Below are 20,191 nucleotides of genomic sequence, written 5' to 3'. Positions count from 1 at the left end.
GCGGGCCCTCGCCGCCGGGCGCGGGGTTGAGGACGCCCCGAGCGGCCCGCCTTCCGGAGCGGCTGCACCATTGTGTGCGCAGCTTCCCCACGGGCTCCGCGGAGGCGGGGGAGGCCACTCAAAGGCACCGCGAGGCCGACGACCGGAGCTGGGGAAGGGCCTAGCCTAGCTCCGGGCCTTGGTGTCTAGGAGGTTCCCTTCGTTTGCCCACGGGGAGGAAATGCCTCTTGGACGCAGGCCTTGACCAGCTCTGCCTTTTCCTGTAGTGACCGCTTTGGGGGAGGCGATCTGGGAGGCTGTGGGGGGATCTTTGGGGGAGGCGATCTGGGAGGCTGTGGGGGAATCTTCCCGAGGCCAGAAGAAAAGGGTTAGGGCCTCCAGCCTCCGCCCACGGATGGGAGTGGCAGTGGTTCCTTTCAATCAAGTGTGAAATAAAGCAAGGTAGAGGTGAGGCAGCAGGGACAGCCCACTGCAAAATGGGAGGTGGCAGGAGGGAAAGAGCTGCGGGCAGAGCTGGCTACCAGGGGAAACTCAGGCCCCGGCCTGGAGTGATGGGGAGGAGATCCAATTGAGCTAGCCAGAGGGGTGGGGAAGTTGCAAGAGGAAAAGGCCTGAAGGGTAGTTCTGGCCCCTGGGAAGGCAGTAAGAAAGGGTGATTCAGTACATATTCCACCCTCTGGCTTTCAGACCTCAACCTCATCCAGGGACCTGACAGAAAAAAATCCGCCTCTGATGGAATCACTGTTAACCCTGCCTTTGTACCATTTCTTTATACAGGCTTTCAAATGAGAGGGGGAGAATATAGAGTACTTTCCCCTTGGTACAGCCCCAAGCCTAGTCCCTATCAGAGACACATTAGTCAAATTGTTTTCCCAGGCCGCAGAGGCTGCTAACCTTGCTGAAGAGAGTTTTGAAATATAGTGATTACCTATACCAGCTACTCCCTTCGCCCTGTACCAGCTGACTGACCCTTGAGTGAAGTGCATCTTCTCAGCCAGCAGGCTCGGGAGCCTAGGCTCTCCATCTGTTGAGGTTTTTCATTAGGGAGGGTGAAGTGGCCGGGTGTGTGGGTGTATGTTTGAATAACAAAGAAGGAACCCAACTTCTACTTGACCTGGGGGAGCCAGAAGCTGGTTGACACCTTCAGCATTCAAAGGGCAGTCACAGGCCTGTTTTGACATAACCTGAGAACAAGATGAAACTTCCTCCCAAAGTTAAGGCTTGGTTAGTCCCAGTTACAAATCTAGAAAGGTCCTCCTCATCTGGGAGTTCCTGGCATTCCTTTGGTCCTTCTTTCAGAAACTGTCAGAAAAGAATAGGATGAACAGAAGTTTGTGACTATGAAATAAAAATAGAGAGGGGCAGAAAGCTCTAGTTTCCACAGGCCTGTAGCCAGCTCTCTTCCCAGATATCTATCCCTAGACACTTTGGGCACAGGAAGCCAAGACTGAGCCACCAGCCACACCCTCACCATCTCTGAGGACTGGAGAAGGCCTGGGTGAGAAAACACAATTGGGCAGATGGATCCTCTGTACTTACTGCACTGGTGGTGCTAGCTGGTGGTGGAGAGGCTCATCACAGAGAATGAAACCTTAGTTCTCATTGTTCCCTTGTCTTCCGCTCCAGCTACAAACTCCCTTATCTTTGGGACCTAAGTTGGCACCAAGTGGATTTATATACTTGGCTTAAAGCCTGTACCTAAACACTTCGTCAGGTCTCATACTCACACTGGCAAGTTGGAAAGGTCAGAGACAATCCAAAGACCTACTTTCAGGCCAAGTCCAGCGGATGCACAGTGAACAAAAGGTTTCCATACTTGAAAAGAGTCAAGGTAAATGCATGTCCAATCCTTTGCAGTAGCAGAAGCAGGTGAAGGGTCCCCAGGAGATCTGCAAGATGGGAGATATTGGTTAAGTCCTCTTGTCCTAGATCTTGTGGCAAATTATCTTGACTGGTTCCTACAACTAGTCTGGATCATTTTCATGGAAGAATACTATCTGGAAAATTATGAAAATAGGGTGTTAACATTAGTAAGAGCCCAAGGAGAAGATCTTAATTTAAATCAGGATTCATGGAGAACCCTGGTACAAATGAAGTGTTTTTTGCTGGGGAAGCAGGCTTCAAACCAGGCCTCCAACCAGGCCTCGAGGGAGAACCTGCTAGACCAGGGCCTTTTTGAAGGAGGGAAGAGCAGTCCCTGACTTATAAGGAGAAGGCCTTTTTATGGATCTATTGTTCAAAGTGTTGCCCTACAAAAAGCTGGGTCCCAGGAGCTGAGCTCCAGGCAGCGGCAGAGCTGGCACCTCCTTCCCCTCCCCCAGTCTGTTGCCCCTTGGAGCAGCAACGACGCCTTCCCCACGCAGGCAGAGAACATACAAAGGAAGCCCCCCGCCCGTCCTGGGAGCCGGAGACACTCTGGGGAGGAGGCTGGCGTGGACCGCGAGTCTGAGCACCTCCCTCCCCGTGGGTAACAATAGCCCCCGCCTCCCCTGGGCGGTCAGGCGGTCAGTCATTGGGCAGCACAAAGACCAGTTTGGGCTGCGCCTCCAAGTGACGCTGGATGCGCGCTTCTTCCAGCTTTCCACCGGCGCGGCAGGAAGCTGCGCGGCTAGGGGGAGGATGGGTGTTCCTGAATCCACCTGGAACACTTTGGAAAGACAAACGGTGAGATAATCACCCAACCGGTTGGTGGCCAAGCCCCCTCTCGCGAGCAGCGAGGAGGTCTGGGGAGGGGCTGGGGTGAACGATTTCTCAGTGTGTGTCTAGTGTGGGGTGGGGGGAGCGGGAGAGGTTAGTCCTATTAAGAGTTCATCAATCACCCGGTGTGCACTTTTCCCGCCAGACAGCGGTTCCTCCTGCTTCAGAGCAAGTCTGGGCCAGCTGGGAACTGACCATAAACCGCAAGGGGAGGAGACGCAGGCACGCAGGCACTGGGATTGAGCGCCAAAGGAGGGCGAGACCCGCCACCGGGCAGCCTGGCCAGCACTCTGCTGGGTCAGGGCGCAGGGAAGCACTGGCCAGTTACCTCCTCCCACAGGCCCAGCACTGCTTCCCACCAGCTCTGCCCTCGGACCACTCAGGGTGCCCAGCGCCTGCCCAACATGCCTGCCCCCTACACCTGCCTCTCAGTGATCCTTCATCCCCTTCTTCTCCCCCGAGACCTCCTGCTTGTTCAAGTGACACTCTTAAACACTGCTCTATCCCCAGAAAGGGCCAAACCCATCTCAGATAACAGGACAAAACAACAACAACAACAAAAGCCCCAATGGGTCTGAAAGTTCTTGCAGATACTTTTCATTTAAGAGTTTTAAGAAAGATGTCTCCAGGAACTAGAATTCAAGGGAGAGCCTGAACTAGTTTAGTTATATTTACCTGCAGGAGTATTTACACTGAGTGGCCAGATTATGATCTCTGAACGCATAATAATCTGGCCACTCAGTGTATATCCTATATAATAAAAGGCTAATATGCAAATTGTCCCCTTGACCAGGAGTTTGACCAGGCAGGCTGGCCAACTGCCCATGTCCCCACCCCCTGGCCAGGCCGGCCGGACCCCACCCATGCACGAATTCATGCACTAGGCCTCTAATATATGTATACTGAGTGGCCAGATTATTATGCGCTCAGAGATCATAATAATCTGGCCACTCAGTGTACGTGGGAGGAAGAAGGATAAGACTTCTGTTGAACTTGAAGCTAAACTTTAATGCCATTTAAAATAACAATAAAAATATACTTAAAACACCAAACACAATGATATGCCTCTCCTGTTTTTGTTTGGTGTGTGTGTGTGTGTGTGTGTGTGTGTGTGTGTGTATGTGAGGGCAGGATTTGAGTATTTAAAAATATTCTTAAGTGAGGTATTATATATTAGTATTAGTTTCAGGAGTACAACCTAATGATTTGATATTTGTATGCACCACAAAATGATCACCAAATAAGTTTAGCTAACATGTCATCATATATAGTTACAAATTTTTCTTGTGATGGTAACTTTTAAGATTTACTCTCTTAGCAACTTTCAAATATGCAATACAGTATTGTTAACTATGGTTACCATGCTGCATGAGTATTTTAAAAATATATATTTTATTGATTTTTTACCGAGAGGAAGGGAGAGGGATAGAGAGTTAGAAACATCGATGAGAGAGAAACATCAATCAGCCGCCTCCTGCACACCCCCCACAGGGGATGTGACCGCAACCAAAATACATGCCCTTGACTGGAATCGAACCTGGGACCCTTCAGTCCACAGGTTGATGCTCTATCCACTGAGCCAAACCAGTTTCAGCTGCATGAGTATTTTTATTTCAGTTCTTTTAGGTTCATTTTAGAAACACCAGAAAGGGACAGACTCCAAGCTTAGGGGCAGTCACTGACATTAGAGCTGTTCCCAGCAGGAGGCTTAGGTGAGTGGGTGGTAAAGCATTCTTCTATCCAGTCTTGAATGCTACACAATGTCCAGTTTGTAAATTCTAAGGAAGTTCCAGGCTACCGTCTCTTTTACCTTTTTCTGAGTGACATCAGGTAAGAATGTTCTGAAGTTAGTTAAATGTGTTGCCTCAGCCTACAGCAAAGAGCCTCTGAAGGACATCAAGTCCCAGCTTTCTTCCCCCTCCCCTCAGTCCTCTTCTCTCTCATCATCCTCTTGGGTGGAAATTAACTTGCTTTGAAGAAATGTTCTACTGTCATTTTGCTTCAGATATATATAAGCTGAAACTTTAAGCCTGGCAGTTTCCTGAACTCATTGAGCAATTAAAGTACTTGGTCCTGATGTTCTCTGTTCAGAACCTGCCCATCTCCTTGCCTTCCCACCAATACTGACTGAACAGTTCCTGTATGCACTGTCCTGGGCTCTGAGATACAAAAATGAGCCTTTAATGCTGAGTACCCTTCTGTCTCCTGGGGGAGAGAAAAAAGAACAATCCTAAAACAGTGACAAATGCTGTCATTGAGGTGTGGCCAAAATGTTCCTGGAATAAAGAGAAGGCACCACTAACAGTACTGTAGTGTCAAAAAAAAAAAAAAAAAAAAGAGGGGGGGGGGGAGGGGGGAAGTTTCTCAGAGGAAGTGAATTTAGGTCCCTGAAGTATAGAAGTTTTTTGGGGGGCCCAGGAAGGAGGGACATACCAGGTGGAGAGAGCAGCACATACAAAAGGAGGGAGGGAAGAAAGTGCAAAGTCTGGACCTGGAATGAGGAGAGTGGTTTGGAGTGGGCCACCGGGCTGGAAAGAGGTTGTAGAAGGTCCATGGAAATGAATCTAGACTTAATCTGTAGGCAACGGGGAACCACTGAAGGTTATAAGCTGGAATGTGAGGCCATCTGTTTGGAAAGCTAACACTTTAAAAAAATTTGTATATGTATATATACAAAGAGGAAGGGAGAGGGAGAGAGAAATAGAAACACCAATGATGAGAGAGAATTAATTGGCTGCCTCTTGAAGGCTCTCTACCTGGGATAGAACCCACAACCTGGGCATGTGCCCTGACCAGGAATGGAACCCTGACCTCCTGGTTCATAGGTTGATGCTCAACCCCTGAGCCATGTTGGCTCGGCAGAAAGCTAACTCTTGGGGGTACTGTGTCTGATTAGAGAAAGGGGAGAAAGGAGGCTGCTGGAATACCCAGCCTAGAGAGGAACTAATGCAATAGGATGAAGAGGGGAGTCATTTAGGAGGAGGAATTCACAGGACTTAGTGATCAACTAGATGAAATAGAGTGGTGGGTGTTAATCCTTAGGTTTATTCTATTTTGAAGTCTACATGGGTAGTCAGGTCATTTCACCAACATGAGTAGAGGAGGGAGAAGAGAAGACTTTGCAGGGGAAACTAATTAGTTCAAGTTTAGGTTTACATTGTGTTTTCTGCTTTGTTAACTGATACATTGCATGACCCTAAGCAATTCACTTAATCTTTCTGGTCTTCAATTTCATCATCAATGAAACAGTCAATAAAGATATATACCTCATAAGTTTATCTGTAGATAAAATTAGAGCAGTGTGTGTATGTGTTTTATTATCTTCATCAGGTCCAAGTGAATGTCCTATTATATAAAGCTAAAACCTAGGGGAACATTTTCTTTCCCATCCATGCTAATCAATATTTAGGTCCTGGGTGGCCAGTGAGAAGTCTCAGGAAAATTAAAAACAATAGCCTACTGCTTCCCAGATATTGAATTCAAGCTAATGTTTAAGACTAGGTCAGATCAGATTGCTAATCAGAGCCCCTCTGCTTCCGGATGGTACTCTCCAGGGGAGACATGCAGAAATATGGTCTTGGTATTAGACCACTTAAAGAGGAGTCCTCTTAGCAGATGTTGGAAAGTTTCTACACTTTTATTTTTATATCATGTATCTTTCAGGAAATGCTTGAAGCCACCCGCTCTTTTTGAACCTCAAGCTTCCTATGGCACAGTGTAGTATATGAAAGAGAGTTGAATATCTGACCTTGGCCATTTACATTGGGTGTGACTACAGCAATCTTCTCTGTGTCAGTAGTACCATTTATAAAATAGAATGATGAAAAGATCAAATAAGACAAGTAGAATGATTATTTCTAGGAATGCTATAAGGGCAAGTAAAGTATTATTTTTCACTTATCAGATTGGCAAAATTAAAAGGCTAATTCCCAGTGACTTGGCAAAAGTGTGAGGAAACAGGAATTCTCATTTGTTGATGGTAGAAGTATAAACTGATTCACCTCTATGGAGAGAGGCTTGGCAATACGTATCAAAATTGCCAGCATACAAACTTTTGACTAATTTCATACCCAGGAATTTTTCTAATAGGCAAAAACTTGAACATGTATTTGTAACAGCAAAAGATTGAAAATTAACTAAATGCCCATAAATTATGATAGGTAGAACAGCAGGAAGTTGTAAAAATAAGCCAGGAAGTTCTGTATGCATTTATATGAAATGATCTTCAAGATATAATAGGGGGAAAGCATGGTTTAAAAGAGTCTAATATGCTACTGTTTGTGTAAAAAATGTGTGTGTGTGTGTGTGTGTGTGTGTGTGTATGTGTAGTATCTCTAGAAAGATATACAAGAAATTCGTAAAATTGTTTGCCTGTGTGAAGGGGAACTAGGTGGCTGGGGATGGGTTTGGAAGACTTTCACTGCATTCCCTTTGCAACGTGAACCATGTAAATTTAAATTTATTACCTACTTAAAAAATAAATGAGAAGAAAAAATATCACTACAAGTGTAACTGACCTGGGTGTACTTGTGTGTTCACACTTATCCTTATTTGTACTTGCTCTGTTCAGCTACAGTAATCTTGGGACACTTCTTGTTTTGTCCCCCCAGGACCCTGATGCTGATCAAGCTCAGCAGGAAATGAAGGGATACTTTACACTTGCTTGGTGATGGAGTAGGTGGAGACCCTGGTCCATCACTGCCCTCTCTTGCAGTTGTAGCTCAAGTTTAGCAAAGGGAGGGCAGTAGGCCTCCCAGTCAGCCACGTTGGCTGTGTGGTCTTCCAGAAAAGAGGACGCCTCCTTGATCACTGTGCTGCTTGCTCAGCATCAAGGCCACCGCAGTGCAGAGGAGGGGCTGCCTTACTCCCTGCTGTTGCAGGCTGTGAAAAGGCAACAGAATGTGGGATAGTCAGAGACCCAAGTTGGTTCCCTCATTTCTGCAGGATGGCTTTGCCTTTTAACCTCTGATTAAAGTGATTTTTCTCTCTAAAATGAGGGGTTTGATGTCATTTCTCTCTCAGGGCCTTCTAACATGGACCTCTAGTGCTGTGAAAGGTCAGTCTTCAGCCAGAGAAAGAGTTACAGCTTAGGCCCAAGGGACATTTCATCCCGTCTGGATCCCTGAGGCTCAAATGCTCATTCCAGACAACTTGGGAGAGGTGGAAAGGAATGAGGGTTGGCTCCACCCTCTTGAGACCCCCATTCCCACTCCTTCCCTCTTCCCACTGCCTCAGAACTAATCTAAATTTTCTCTGAAGAGATTAGGAGAGGCAAATCCCCTTCACTTCCTACCTCACTGGCATCATCAAAGCCAAGTTAGGGAGTGGCAAGGAGCAGAAGTGAGCCCAATCTGCAAAGCACTATTTTGTCAGCAAAACTTGGGAAACTCCTACTGGCTACTTCTTAAGGATATTTTCTGGAACTTCAGCTGAATTAGACTTAAATTTGACCTTGACATTGACCTCTTTGTTTCGACTATCCAACATGCTACTGGACACTTTCAGCTTCACTCAGACTCGAACTAGCCATGAGTTCTCACCTTGCTGGTTCCAGAGTTCCTCTCACAGAATAAACTTTCTCTCCCCACACTGCTCCCTCAACCCGGCTCCTAAAGCAGAAATTCTCCAAGCGTGGTTCCAGAAAACCTTACTTTAGAACCACCCAAAAGGTTTATTAAAAAATAGACTCCTAAGTCAGACCTATTAGAATAAAATCTCCGGGGGTGGGCCAAGGGACCTGCATTTTTAAACAAGCTTCTATGGTGATTCCTACCCATCTGAAGTGGTTTTGAAAGCAAATAATCTAAGGCTACTTTAGCTAGTATTAGTCATTGTGAAGACATACCATTCTGTCTATTCTTCATTTCTGTCCAACGAACACTTACTGAAGTCCTACTGTGTGCTAGGCACAAGCTTGACCATGAGCCTTTCATTCACAAAGCTCTCAGGGAATGGCACAGAACTCTAAACTGCTTTCCAGGGGGAGGGTCATGTTACCAGACTCCTGACAGGTTTAGAATTTCTGTCCTTAGGATCTCTGTCATCCCCATCTCCACACTAGGAAAAGCCCCCATCCTTTTACCCCCAAAAGCAAGAGTCTTTCTATGCTTTGGGGCTATGGAGCCAACAGTTTGCATGTGCTCAAGTGTCTCCAAGGAATAACATGGTGGGGCTTGCGGAGAGGGGTTGCCAAGAGGCTTCTTAGAAACAACTGTAAACACACAGGAGACCAGACTGCCACCCTCCATCACTTCTGTCTGCAGAAAAAAAGCTTGTCCTTTGTTCAAATGGGAGAGAAAAGTAGTCATGTGTGTTGGGCAGGGGTGGCTGCTGTGGTGAGCAGGATGGGAAAGATTTCAAAGCATTCCTGCATCAAACAGAACCTAGCAATCAGGACCCTCTGCTATACCTCCTGCTGAGAACTCAGCACCAGGACCCAGCAGGGCAAGTGACCCTAGGGAATTCATGACTTGAACAAACAATAAAATCTGTAAGACATTTCTCCCATACCCTGTAAACATCTAGGAAACAAACTTTAAAGTTACTCAAATTACCCTGTATTTCCCTGGCCAGTGTGGCTCAGTTGGTTGGAGTATTGTCTCATGCATCAGAAAGTTGAAGGTTCCATTCCCAGTCAGGGCACACACCTGAGTTCAGGGTTTGATCCCAGTCTGGGCAACTGATTGATGTATCTTTCCCCTCCGCTCCCCTCCTCTCCCACTCTTCTCTCTCTATCTCTTTCCCACTCTTCTCTCTCTCTCTCTCCTTTCCTTCCTCCCCCTCTGTCTCTCTAAAACAGTGGTTCTCAACCTTTCTAATGCCGCGACCCTTTAATACAGTTCCTCATGTTGTGGTGACCTCCAACCATAAAATTATTTTCGTTGCTACTTCATAACTGTAATTTTGCTACTGTTATGAATCATAATGTAGCGGTTCTCAACCTGTGGGTCGTGACCCACAGGTTGAGAACCGCTGCTGTAGAGCCTAAGACCATCGGAAAACACAGATATTTACATTACGATTCATAACAGTAGCAAAATTACAGTTATGAAGTAGCAACGAAAATAATTTTATGGTTGGGGTTCACCACAACATGAGGAACTGTATTAAAGGGTCGCGGCATTAGAAAGGTTGAGAACCACTGCTCTAAAAAAACAAAACAAAACACAAACCATATCCTATATTCACATCTTTCTACATACACTGCCCTCAATATTACCTTCCAATTTCTCCTTAGAAACTATAGACACAGATTCTTCTGGAGTAGATTTATAGTACAGCTAAGACCTGTGCCAGGAATGAATCCTTTGGTCCTTAGGTTTGTGAATATTTCCCCCCAGCCTAACCTTCCCCTAACAAAATATTCTAACATAGTACGTCCTTGGCAAATGTTTGTCGAATTTGAGGCTGAGATGATCAGAGTCTTGACTGCTAACCTGAGCATCTCAGGAGTGGAGGTGACAATTCTGAACCCCAAAGTGTAGGATATGCCAAAGACTGGGAGATTAAAGGGGTAGAAGGAAGGATGAACAGAATGTATCCCCCTGTATGCAATTAGTAGGGAGTCTGAACAAATAGTGAACAACCTCACCCACAGCTGTGAAAACAAAACAACTCAAGTTAAAAAAATCTCATTCTGTTTTTAGGATACTCGTTTCTCTCAGCAAAAGTTCAATCTCCAAAATTTTGCTTCAGTGAAACAGCGTGGACAGCTCATTAGTGCATCAAACTCAATGTTTAATTGTGATAGGAAAGACCCAACTTTTGCCCCAAATTCTTAGCAGCAAAAACCTGGTCCTTGTTGCAGTGAAGGTTGCTCAGGCATCTAGGCCAGTGGTCGGCAAACTCATTAGTCAACAGAGCCAAATATCAACAGTACAATGATTGAAATTTCTTTTGAGAGCCAAATTTTTTAAACTTAAACTTCTTCTAAGGCCACTTCTTCAAAATAGACTCACCCAGGCCGTGGTATTTTGTGGAAGAGCCACACTCAAGGGGCCAAAGAGCCGCATGTGGCTCGCGAGCCGCAGTTTGCCGACCACGGATCTAGGCTATTTGTTTCTCCTGAAACCTTAGAGAAAGGGCCCTACATTTGATAAATTTTGGTCAGACTTGCCAGACAGTCAGGGTAGGTTTTCTGTCCTACATCCTGGGTTGCAGCCAGCTGGACATCTTCAGAGAGGTTTATAAGGCCACCCTTCATTTTTGGCCCCCTGGGGCCTCTAGGCCTATGTGTTGTCATTCGGTGAGTACCTTTTGAGAGAGGGCCTTATGGTTTTGAGATAGGAGTGTAAGAGCTGGGACATTATGTCGCTATAAACTGGCTGTTAAGAGTCTAGCCACAGGACCCTCTATGAACTCCGCAGCATGTGATTTGCTGATACTTTTGCATTAAAGGTGCAGAGGGAGGACAGTGAAGAAATGCATCTGCATTTGAAGCCTGAGCTAGCTCTGAAGAGCTCTATCATTTCCTGACCAGGGTGCTAGAGAAAAGCTCTTATTTTTCTTTAAAAAACAACAACAACAAAAAAAACTAGTTAGGACCTTTGTCATTTGATTGGCTACAGGAGAAAACTGAAGTAGCAACACCAAGTTTGAAGGGAAGTTTGAAGGGATCAAGTTCAGCATAGGATTCTGTTTCCCAATGAAATCCAAGCACTCCAGCAGTGCAGGAATCCCAGATTCCTTCAGCTTTGTGCTGGTTCCTCTCTATTTACCCCCTCTGCACTACAGCTCAACCCTCCCCCATCTTGGCTCAACTTCAGCCTCACCAGCAGTAACACTTTTGGTGTGGCTTTGTTTATTCACAAGTTCACATCCCCGTAAGGAACTGGCTCCCTAGCCGCTGGTGGCTCCTATATTCCAGACTTCCTCAGAGGGCAATTTTAGGCAAGGGCTCAATGGCTCTTTCATGACAAGTGGATCAGTAAAACAATAATAAAACCTCCGTCACCATAACTCAGAGGCTGTAATAGATCAAGTGCTCAAGGGCACTTGAAAAGCCAAGAGTAGACTCTTTATTCACAGAGTTTTAGGAAACCACGCTCTTTCATTACTGCTGTGTGTAAATAACATCTATTTGCTTAATTTGTTCTTTCCCTACAGCCACAAAGAGGGAAAAATTAAAAGAAATATTCAGGGAAGTCGGAAAGTTTGTCAGTGTAAATCGTGTCTTTGTAACCCTTCTACTCTTCATTTCCTGTGCCAACTGCACTTTTATTTCCCGTCTCTCTACACTCAGTAAACAAAACCATATTATCAAGGGAAAGACGTGAGCCCATTAACATCGTAAGCCCTCAGATTTCACTCGCAAGAGACGACGCAGCACTTATCGGATGGAACAGAAGCTTTAATTGCTCCGAGGTACAAGCCTGTCCAAACCTTTGAGATCTGACCCGTCCCTGGGAAGCCTCTGCGCCCTTGAGCCAAGTGCCTGGGAGAAAGCGTGCCCAGCACTAGTGCGAGCGCCAGCCTCTCAGTTAGGAGCACAGCCGTCGCTCCATTACAAGGGCAGATGCTTTATTTTGACAACCTCGTCAGAGGGGAAAATCGGCCAAACCTCTGAACAAGGCAGAAACTTTATCTTCCGTCCGAATCAAAACGTGTCACTCCCAACAGTGGCACTTAGGCCCCCACCGAATGGAAGGAGTGAAGAAGCTGGAGGGACTGCTGCGAAGTAACGTGAGAATCTAGTCTGACTGTGAAAATGCTGTGCCTCCCCCAGGCATCCAGCACTTACAGCATAAAATTTAGTTCCTTAAATAAGTCGGAAAAAAAAAGGGGGGGGGGCTGAAATTAAACGTCCGCTCCAGGTTTAGGAGAGAAATAACATTAGTGCCAAGAAAACAAAAAAACGCAGAGAAAAGAGGAAGAGGAATCACTACCTTCCCCGGAGAAAGGCTAAGAGCAGTCCCCACCGGCCAAGCTCCGGGCTCCCTTTTAACCCCTTCCGCACCGCGACGCTCACAATCTGCACCTGAGCAACTAGCCACCCAGGACCCAGAAAAGTTCTCGCCCCCTCCATCCTCTCGCCCTCACCCGAGAGGCCAGCCCTGCCTGCCTCACCCAGCCCTGCCCCCGGGCCGTGCGGCTCTGCCCCCCCGCGGGGGGCCACTGGGGGGCGGCCTCCCGCAGGTTCGGCCAAGTTGGCGGTGGGGCAGGCGCGTGGAGCCGGGGCCGTGCGGGGAAGGCGCCCATTGGCCGGCCGGCGCCACGTGGCCAGCCCGGCCGCTATATTAGGCCACTATTTACCTCGGGCTCGCTCGCCATGGCTTCGCGAGGGCATCTCGGGTAGAGTGGAAAGGAGGAGCAGCGCAGGGTCCGGCGGTCCGGCGGGCCTGCAGCCCGGCCCTGGACTGCGCGCTCCGGTGGGAGGGCCGGCACCATGAGCTCCTACCTGGAGTACGTGTCCTGCGGCCGCGCCGGCGGCGGCGGGGACCTGCTCAGCTTCGCGCCCAAGTTCCGCCGCGCCGATGCCCGGCCGGTGGCCCTGCAGCCCGCCTTCCCCCTGGGCAGCGGCGACGGCGCTTTCGTCAGTTGCCTGCCCCTGGCCGCCGCCCGCCCCGCGCCTTCGCCGCCGGCCACCCCCGCGCCGCCCCCCGCCGCCCCGCCGTACGCTCCGTGCACCCTGGAGGGGGCCTACGAGCCGGGCGCCGCACCTGCCGCGGCGGGGGCCGCCGACTACGCCTTCCTGGGGCCCGGGCCCGCGTACGACTTCCCGTGCGCGCTCGGGCGGCCGGCCGACGACGGCGGGGCGCACGTCCACTACGCCACCTCGGCCGTGTTCTCGGGCGGCAGCTCCTTGCTTCTCAGCGGCCAGGTGGACTACGCGGCCTTCGGCGAGCCCGGCCCCTTCCCGGCAGGTCTCCAAGAGCCCGCCGACGGCCTCCCCGGGGCCTTCCAGACCGCGTCCCCGGCCCCCGGCGCCTACCCCAAGTCCGCCTCCCCAGCGTCCGGCCTCCCCGCCGCTCTCAGCACCTTCGAGTGGATGAAAGTGAAGAGGAACGCCCCTAAGAGAAGTGAGTACTGGAGTCTCGGACGGACGCGCCCGGGTTGGGGACAGAGCCCCCTCCGCGGAATTGCGCTGGGAGCACCTTGCAGCTGTTCCTCCAGACGGCGGTTTGGGTTCTAGGGAGGAAACGCGTTCCCAGGTGTTATTAAAGCGGGAGAATCCTAATGAGCGTGCTCCGAACAAAGTGTGCCAGTGTGCCAGGCATGGAGAAAAGTGTGCCAGGCATGGAGAAAAGTGTGCCAGGCATGGAGAAAAGTGTGCCAGGCATGGAGAAAAGTGCGGGAAGGGGCTCTCTCCGTGGAGCATTGCCCCAGGCACAACTCCGTCCGCAGAGACCCTGGAAGGCTGCGCTGTGACTTTGGTTCTAACTGTACGTTCTCACAGTAGCCCTACTGCGCCCGGATGTTGGGTCTCCCTGTCCTCTAGCCCCTGTTGACGATCTGTCTTTCTGTTGCAGGCAAACTCACCGAGTGTGGAGCCGCTAGCCCCTCTAGCGCGATCCGCACGAATTTCAGCACCAAGCAACTGACGGAACTGGAGAAGGAGTTTCATTTCAATAAGTACTTGACTCGAGCCAGACGCATCGAGATAGCCAACTCCTTGCAGCTGAATGACACCCAAGTCAAAATCTGGTTCCAGAACCGCAGGATGAAACAGAAGAAAAGAGAAAGAGAAGGGCTTTTGCCCTCGGCCACCTCTGTGGCTTCCCTCCAACTTGCCCTCTCACGCAAGAACCTGGGGAGCCCTTCTCAGGCCCAAGAGCCCTCATGAGCTTTAGTCTTGAGGCTGAGGAAACTTGGCCTGCAGAATTCAGAGGCCAGCCCATCCCTGTCTAGACTTAACTAGCTCAGTTTGGGATGGAAGTGGGCCTGGGCAGAAAGAGAGGTTTCACTTGGGAAAGGAAGTATCTTAGTTGACTTCTGAGTTCCAGGCTGTGGGTGTACAGATACGAATTTGAGGTCTCTTAAGCCACTCATATGTGTATTGTCTGTGTCTTATCAGGGAAAAGGTGCCTAGCTGCCAGCCCAACCCTGCTGCTATGTTGCCTTAGTCATATGCAATTCCTGGGTGCAGAGCTCTGGCAACCAACCCCCTGATGTGCTCCAAAGAGCGTTTACCCAAAGTTTTTCTGGGTTTAATTTAAAGGACAAGGCTACCTGTATTCAGCTTCCTGAGATGACCAAAGCTAGTTAGAGCTTCCCCGATGTAGCTAAGCTGCTTCAATGACATCTTCACATTTGCACTCCAGTTTGTTTTTCTTTAAGAAGCAGTTTCTACCTCTCCATGTGCCTGAGTGAAGATACAATCGCTGTTTAGTTAGTAGCTGAACAAAGCCACAAGGTGGGTAAAGATTAGAACCTGAACTAAACCTTGATTCCAGTTACTCAAACTTGAATGTAAATATATACAGTATGTATATTTTTAAAAAGGTTTGCTTGAAACGAACATATATGGCATTTAATGTCATAGCATGTAAAAGGTTTGAACTGTTTTATAATAAAAATTACAGAATATACTACTCTCTGCTTTTCCTTACTCTCATTTTTATTTTCTTTCAAGCTGATTCCATTTCTCCTATTGGAACTTTCTTGATTCTGCTATGGAAATTTGTTTAGGTTGATAATTTAAAAAAAATAACTCTTCTTAAAGGTTGTGTACACAAACAAGTTTGGGATAATTATCTGAACAGGTTAAGGGAGAAAAAAAACTACTCTGCCAAATATCAACCAACCTAGGAATTCCTTACCTTAAATGCCCTAGATTTATGGCAGATATGTAGACGGCACATTAACCTGTAGATTAGGTGCTCACTGTGGGAATGTTGTAAAGCCCAGGAGACACTGCAGGGAGTTACTGTACTTTTGTCTCCTGGTCTTACAGAAGGAAGAGGAAAGGTGAACTGAAGACTTTGCCAGTTGATTAGTGTACTCAGCTGCTCATCAAAAGTTCTCAATGTCTAAATTCCCATTTCCAAAGTCAAGTATTATAAGGAGGCTCGGAGAAGCCAGTAGTCAGAGCTTTCCACTCTCTGTAACCCAGACTGAGCATCTGGCCTTACAAGAGATAGCACAGAGGTGCTTTCTGTTTTTGACATTAAATACTTTCAAATGAAGTCATAGGAAGAAGAACAAGCACAATTTGAAACTTGGCATGAAGGTCTGTGGTAAACAACAACAACAAACTAACCTTATTTCCATCCAGTTCCCAATCCTGAAGGCACCTGCGGTTGACCAAGTTTTTATGTAACCTTACAGAAATATTATTTGAAAAAAATTTTTATTTTTAATACACAAAATCCAGTAGATACTTGGGACAATTGTTAGGGTAGGTCATTTTCCTCACTATATAGATAGCTATAGCTATATCTTTAAGTTCTCTGTATAATTCAACTGAAAGGCTTAAAGGCCCACATAATCCAGATAAGAACTTAAGCTCTTCTTTTTAGCTAGGATTTCTAGATTCTTAAGAGTAGTGCCTCAAATCCAATAATTCAGAGAACTAGTGATTGTAGAGGATTACTTTCCTTATAAAACAGCAATGTGATTAATTGTCTTAGAATATTGAAATTATAATGAAATTCCTGTCCTTTGTACTCTTTCACAGTTTAATGGAGTTGAAGAAATAAGATTGTCAGCTCTAACAAACTCAGCTGATAAGTGGGAAAAGATATCACTTAAAAAGCAGGTCTGTCAATATTATTCTTATGTTTTGCCATCTGCCCTTCACTAACTTGACGGAATCAGATCTTGTTTGAAACAACATCCTCCCCTCTGAGCTCTGAAGCTATTTGAAAGGACTTGTTAAAGAAGTTGTGATCAGCTTGCTTACAGCCACCTCCGGTTTCCCCTGCAGTGGTCTTTGACAAGACAATGTTTCCTTTTTGATAAGCGTTCAAATGTACACCTAAACAAAAGAGTACCAAGAGGCTTGGTCATTTCCTTAATCTACTACCCTTTTCTTTGAGAAAATAAAGCTTTGTTGTTGTTGTTGTTGTTTGTTTTTAGCCACTACTAGCACTTAACCCTGATAGATGTCTCCCTTGATGAAGGTGGCTATTTTGACATATGTATAATGCTTTTCTATGAATCAGACCAACATTAGCTATTTTTTGACCAACCTGAGGGATCTTTAAAAGCTTTCTTAATGCAGATAACTATATAGCGATATTCAGTATTAGAGAGAATCCTGGCTGAAGATCAGGACAAACTAGAGGACCTCTGGAGGTCCCTTTCTTTTTTTCATTCTAAAATAAAATGTTTGTTTCTTTTAAAAAAATTTATCTTTATTGTTGAAAGTATTACAGATGCCCCTTTTCCACCCCTATTGACCCCCTCCACCCCGCTCCTGTCCCCACCCCAGGCCTTCCCTGCTCTATATATATTGTCTGTCGGTGGGCTATGCATATATGCATATAAATTCATTGCTTAATCTCTTCCTGCGTCTCCCCCTTCCCTCTGAAATACGTCAGTCTGTTGAATGCCTTAATGTCTCTAGACCTTTTTTGTTTATTTTGTTCATTAGGTTCCACATATAAGTGAGGTCATGTGATATTGTCTTTCCCTGACTGGCTTATTTCGCTTAGCATAATATTCTCCAGGTCATGGAGGTTCCTTTCAGCATGAAAATGCTACAGAAACAATTCAATGACTTCTGCATTGTTTATTTTAGGCCTATCGCTGGAAGAAAGAGAATTCAGTTCTAAGAAAGCAAATACCTTCCCCAGAATTATGACGAGACTGTGTTTATAAAAGGAAAGTGGATTTTAGAAATTATCAAATACATCTCATCAGTAGAGGTAACTAGCCCATGTGGATTATTTATAGAACAGTCCCCTTCTCATTATTCAGAACCTTGTATTATTTTGAGTCAGATCTTCCATGAAGTGTGATAGTTACTACTCAAATTGTGCAACTGCTAAAACAATCCCATTTCTATTTAACAAGATTTCAAATTAAACATGCTAGTTCATCTTTCAGTGACCCATTACAGGAATGAATACACAATGGACAGTCTGGCTGTTGTATAATTAACTATTCAATGTTAGTTTTCACAGAATGACCATGTGTCTGTTTTTGTGGATTCATGATAGTTGGGAGTGAGGAAAGAGAAATAAAGCATTTAATAGCATATAAAATTTCCATTGCTTGAGTACTAGCAAATGAAGGTCTTGCTGATGTAAAATCCTAAAGCAATGTCACCTAGATTCTCAAAAGATTAATTGTATGCAATTTACTCTGCCTCAATCTCATATATGGCTAGGCCCAAGACCAGAAGAGGTTATGTCCGATTAGCATGTCATTAGAAAGGAGGGGCAGGAGAGTTGCATTAGCTCTGATGTTCTTAATTATGTCTTATGGACAAACAAATGCTCTATATTTGCTGAATATTGAATTTGAAAACCTCAGCACCTAATCAGTTTCAGTGAGGTGTTTAGTCTGACCACAGACCTCTCAACAAGAAAAATGCCCATTGTTAAAACTTTATTTGTGGTTTTAAAGTGAAACCATACTGGACATATCTCACAAATAATGATAAATCTCCACCTAACTAGAAATCAAGATTTTCATGGTTTTGACTTCTATAGCATATTTCCAGGGCATAAACATACAACAAATATACAAAAGAGTTCTATTAAACATCTAACTTATATCTGCTTAGGTTATACTTGTTATTCAGAAATAAAATCTCAATTGAAACTGTTTAGCTAAGTTCCATAATGAATTAAGAAGAAAGAAACCCTAAATATTGAATGAAAGGGAATTCTATTACTTAGGTCAGGAATAGGGAACGTCCCGCCCTTGGGCCATATAAGGCCCACAGAATCTTTTGGTCTGGCCCTGCCAAGGCATTAGGGTTTAGTTAATTAATGTTTGGCCAAATATAGCAGGCTAATTTTTAACTTGATAATTTTGAATGGCCCACGAATGATGTTATAACTATCCAAATGGCCCTTGGCAGAGAAAAGGTTCCCCACCCCTGACTTAGATTGTGAAGATTTAAAACATCACCTCTTCCATTTCTAATAGTGTTATTGATATAATTTGGACAGGGTGGCCAAAGAGTGGACATTTGGACTTATAATAGCTAATAGAGCAGGTTGCAGACCCTTGGAGGCATTTCTAGAGGGCGCTAGACTATTAGCACATCCCATCCTTAGGGGTTGTGTAGAAGCTAACCTACAATTTGAGGGGTCCTTTTTAAGAAATAAAACCCCACACAAAATCATAAATACAAAATCATAAATACAAAATTGCTAGGCCACCTCCCAGGATCTAGAAGGGCCCAAGTTAGTGAAGCTTAAGTTTCTTTGGGTTCATGGTAAATCCATCTCTGCCCCTTCCTGAAACCATTGCTCCATGCCCACCATCCAGCCATTGCCTATAAGACGGTAACAACAATTGCTTTCCAGCCAGAATTACTATTTGAACGATCAAGTGCATTCAATAATATATATTGCGTGGACAAGGGCAGGTTGGGGCTTTGTTCTACAATCTGAGCATCGCAATCCCACTCTGCTTTGGGCTACTGGCTGGCTGAATTACTTCACTCCTTGGAATGGGAGCCCCCTCTCATCCTCGGGGGCCTTTTTCTGTGTGTTTCCTTCTCAATGATACAAGCAGAAGAGAAATATAGGGTTTAGAGAGTCCACAGCTACAATCTTCTAAAAATTTCACAGAAGGATAGAATCACTGAGAATGAAGTAAAGAACTGTGTAACTAAGAAAATTACTCTTAAGATAGGAAACATGGATTTTCACACCAGTTGTGTTTTCTGATTAAAAGGAAAAGTAACTTCCCTGGTCTCAGTTTCTCCTATAAAAAGGGGGGAGTTGGTCTGGATGTTCCTTAAGTTTTCTTATCACCTTAGTATTCTTCCATAATCCTTTACTCTGCTGTTTATTACTGAAAAGTGTATTTAACAATATTGAAGCTTTGTAAGATTATCATCAATGAGAGACTGTTGTTATTGGAGTAATATCAGAGGCCTTCAAAATTTCATCTCTCTAGCTTTAGGAAGTATATGTGTGTGTTTGTATGTGAGGTAGGTAATGTTTCTCATTGGTCTTGACTTGATGAACAAAAAATCTAACAATGCTCTTGCCGCCCCCCAACCCCAAAGTTACCACTTCTCTTTGACCAGATAAATTAGGGTCTAATAAGAAACCTTTCAAATAGGCGTCAGTACTTCATGTTCAGATTCTCAATCTCCTTGTCCTTAATTCCATACTTCAAAGTTGTCAACTTTCAAAATAGAGAAATAATCTTGAATTTTTATTCCTTTAAAATATGTAGGATTGCAAAATAAATGCTCTCTTTTGTTGAAGAAAAGAGATAAAGGACAACCAAATTACTCCTCCTTTCCCAAGTGCTGCCTTTTTCCCCTTCTCCATGGGCTTCAGCTTTATCATCTCTCATTCAGATATGCAGTGGGTGCCTCACTGGTCTCCTTGCCTCTGGTATCCTTCCCAGCTATTCCATTGTA

At 45.7% G+C, this 20,191-nt stretch overlaps 1 protein-coding gene and 1 long non-coding RNA gene across 3 annotated transcripts; one reads left to right on the top strand and one right to left on the bottom strand.

Annotated features, from left to right (window-relative positions):
* Positions 1 to 1,036: 1,036 nt before the first annotated feature.
* Positions 1,037 to 13,462, bottom strand: LOC307105855. Its single transcript, XR_013814064.1, has 3 exons — positions 13,356 to 13,462; positions 1,728 to 1,889; positions 1,037 to 1,302 (listed from the first exon to the last, which is right to left on the bottom strand). It is a non-coding gene; the product is annotated as an uncharacterized lncRNA (long non-coding RNA).
* On the top strand, positions 12,935 to 16,742 carry HOXD1 (homeobox D1). Of its 2 annotated transcripts, XR_013814062.1 has the most exons (3): positions 12,935 to 13,715; positions 14,166 to 15,049; positions 16,313 to 16,742. XR_013814062.1 is itself a non-coding variant. In XM_079781751.1 (2 exons), exons 1-2 carry the CDS (start codon positions 13,082 to 13,084, stop codon positions 14,477 to 14,479), a joined length of 948 nt encoding a protein of 315 aa, XP_079637877.1. In that variant the 5' UTR covers positions 12,935 to 13,081; the 3' UTR covers positions 14,480 to 15,182. The 2 variants fall into 2 exon arrangements, 1 of the variants encoding a protein (XP_079637877.1); XM_079781751.1 differs by lacking the exon at positions 16,313 to 16,742 and having other exon boundaries at positions 14,166 to 15,182.
* Positions 16,743 to 20,191: the final 3,449 nt, after the last annotated feature.

Source organism: Cnephaeus nilssonii (assembly GCF_951640355.1).
Source record: "Cnephaeus nilssonii genome assembly, chromosome: 10".
Classification (NCBI taxonomy): domain Eukaryota; kingdom Metazoa; phylum Chordata; class Mammalia; order Chiroptera; family Vespertilionidae; genus Cnephaeus; species Cnephaeus nilssonii.
The sequence above is the reverse complement of the archived record's forward strand: the minus strand, read 5'-3'. Positions and strand labels throughout refer to the sequence as shown.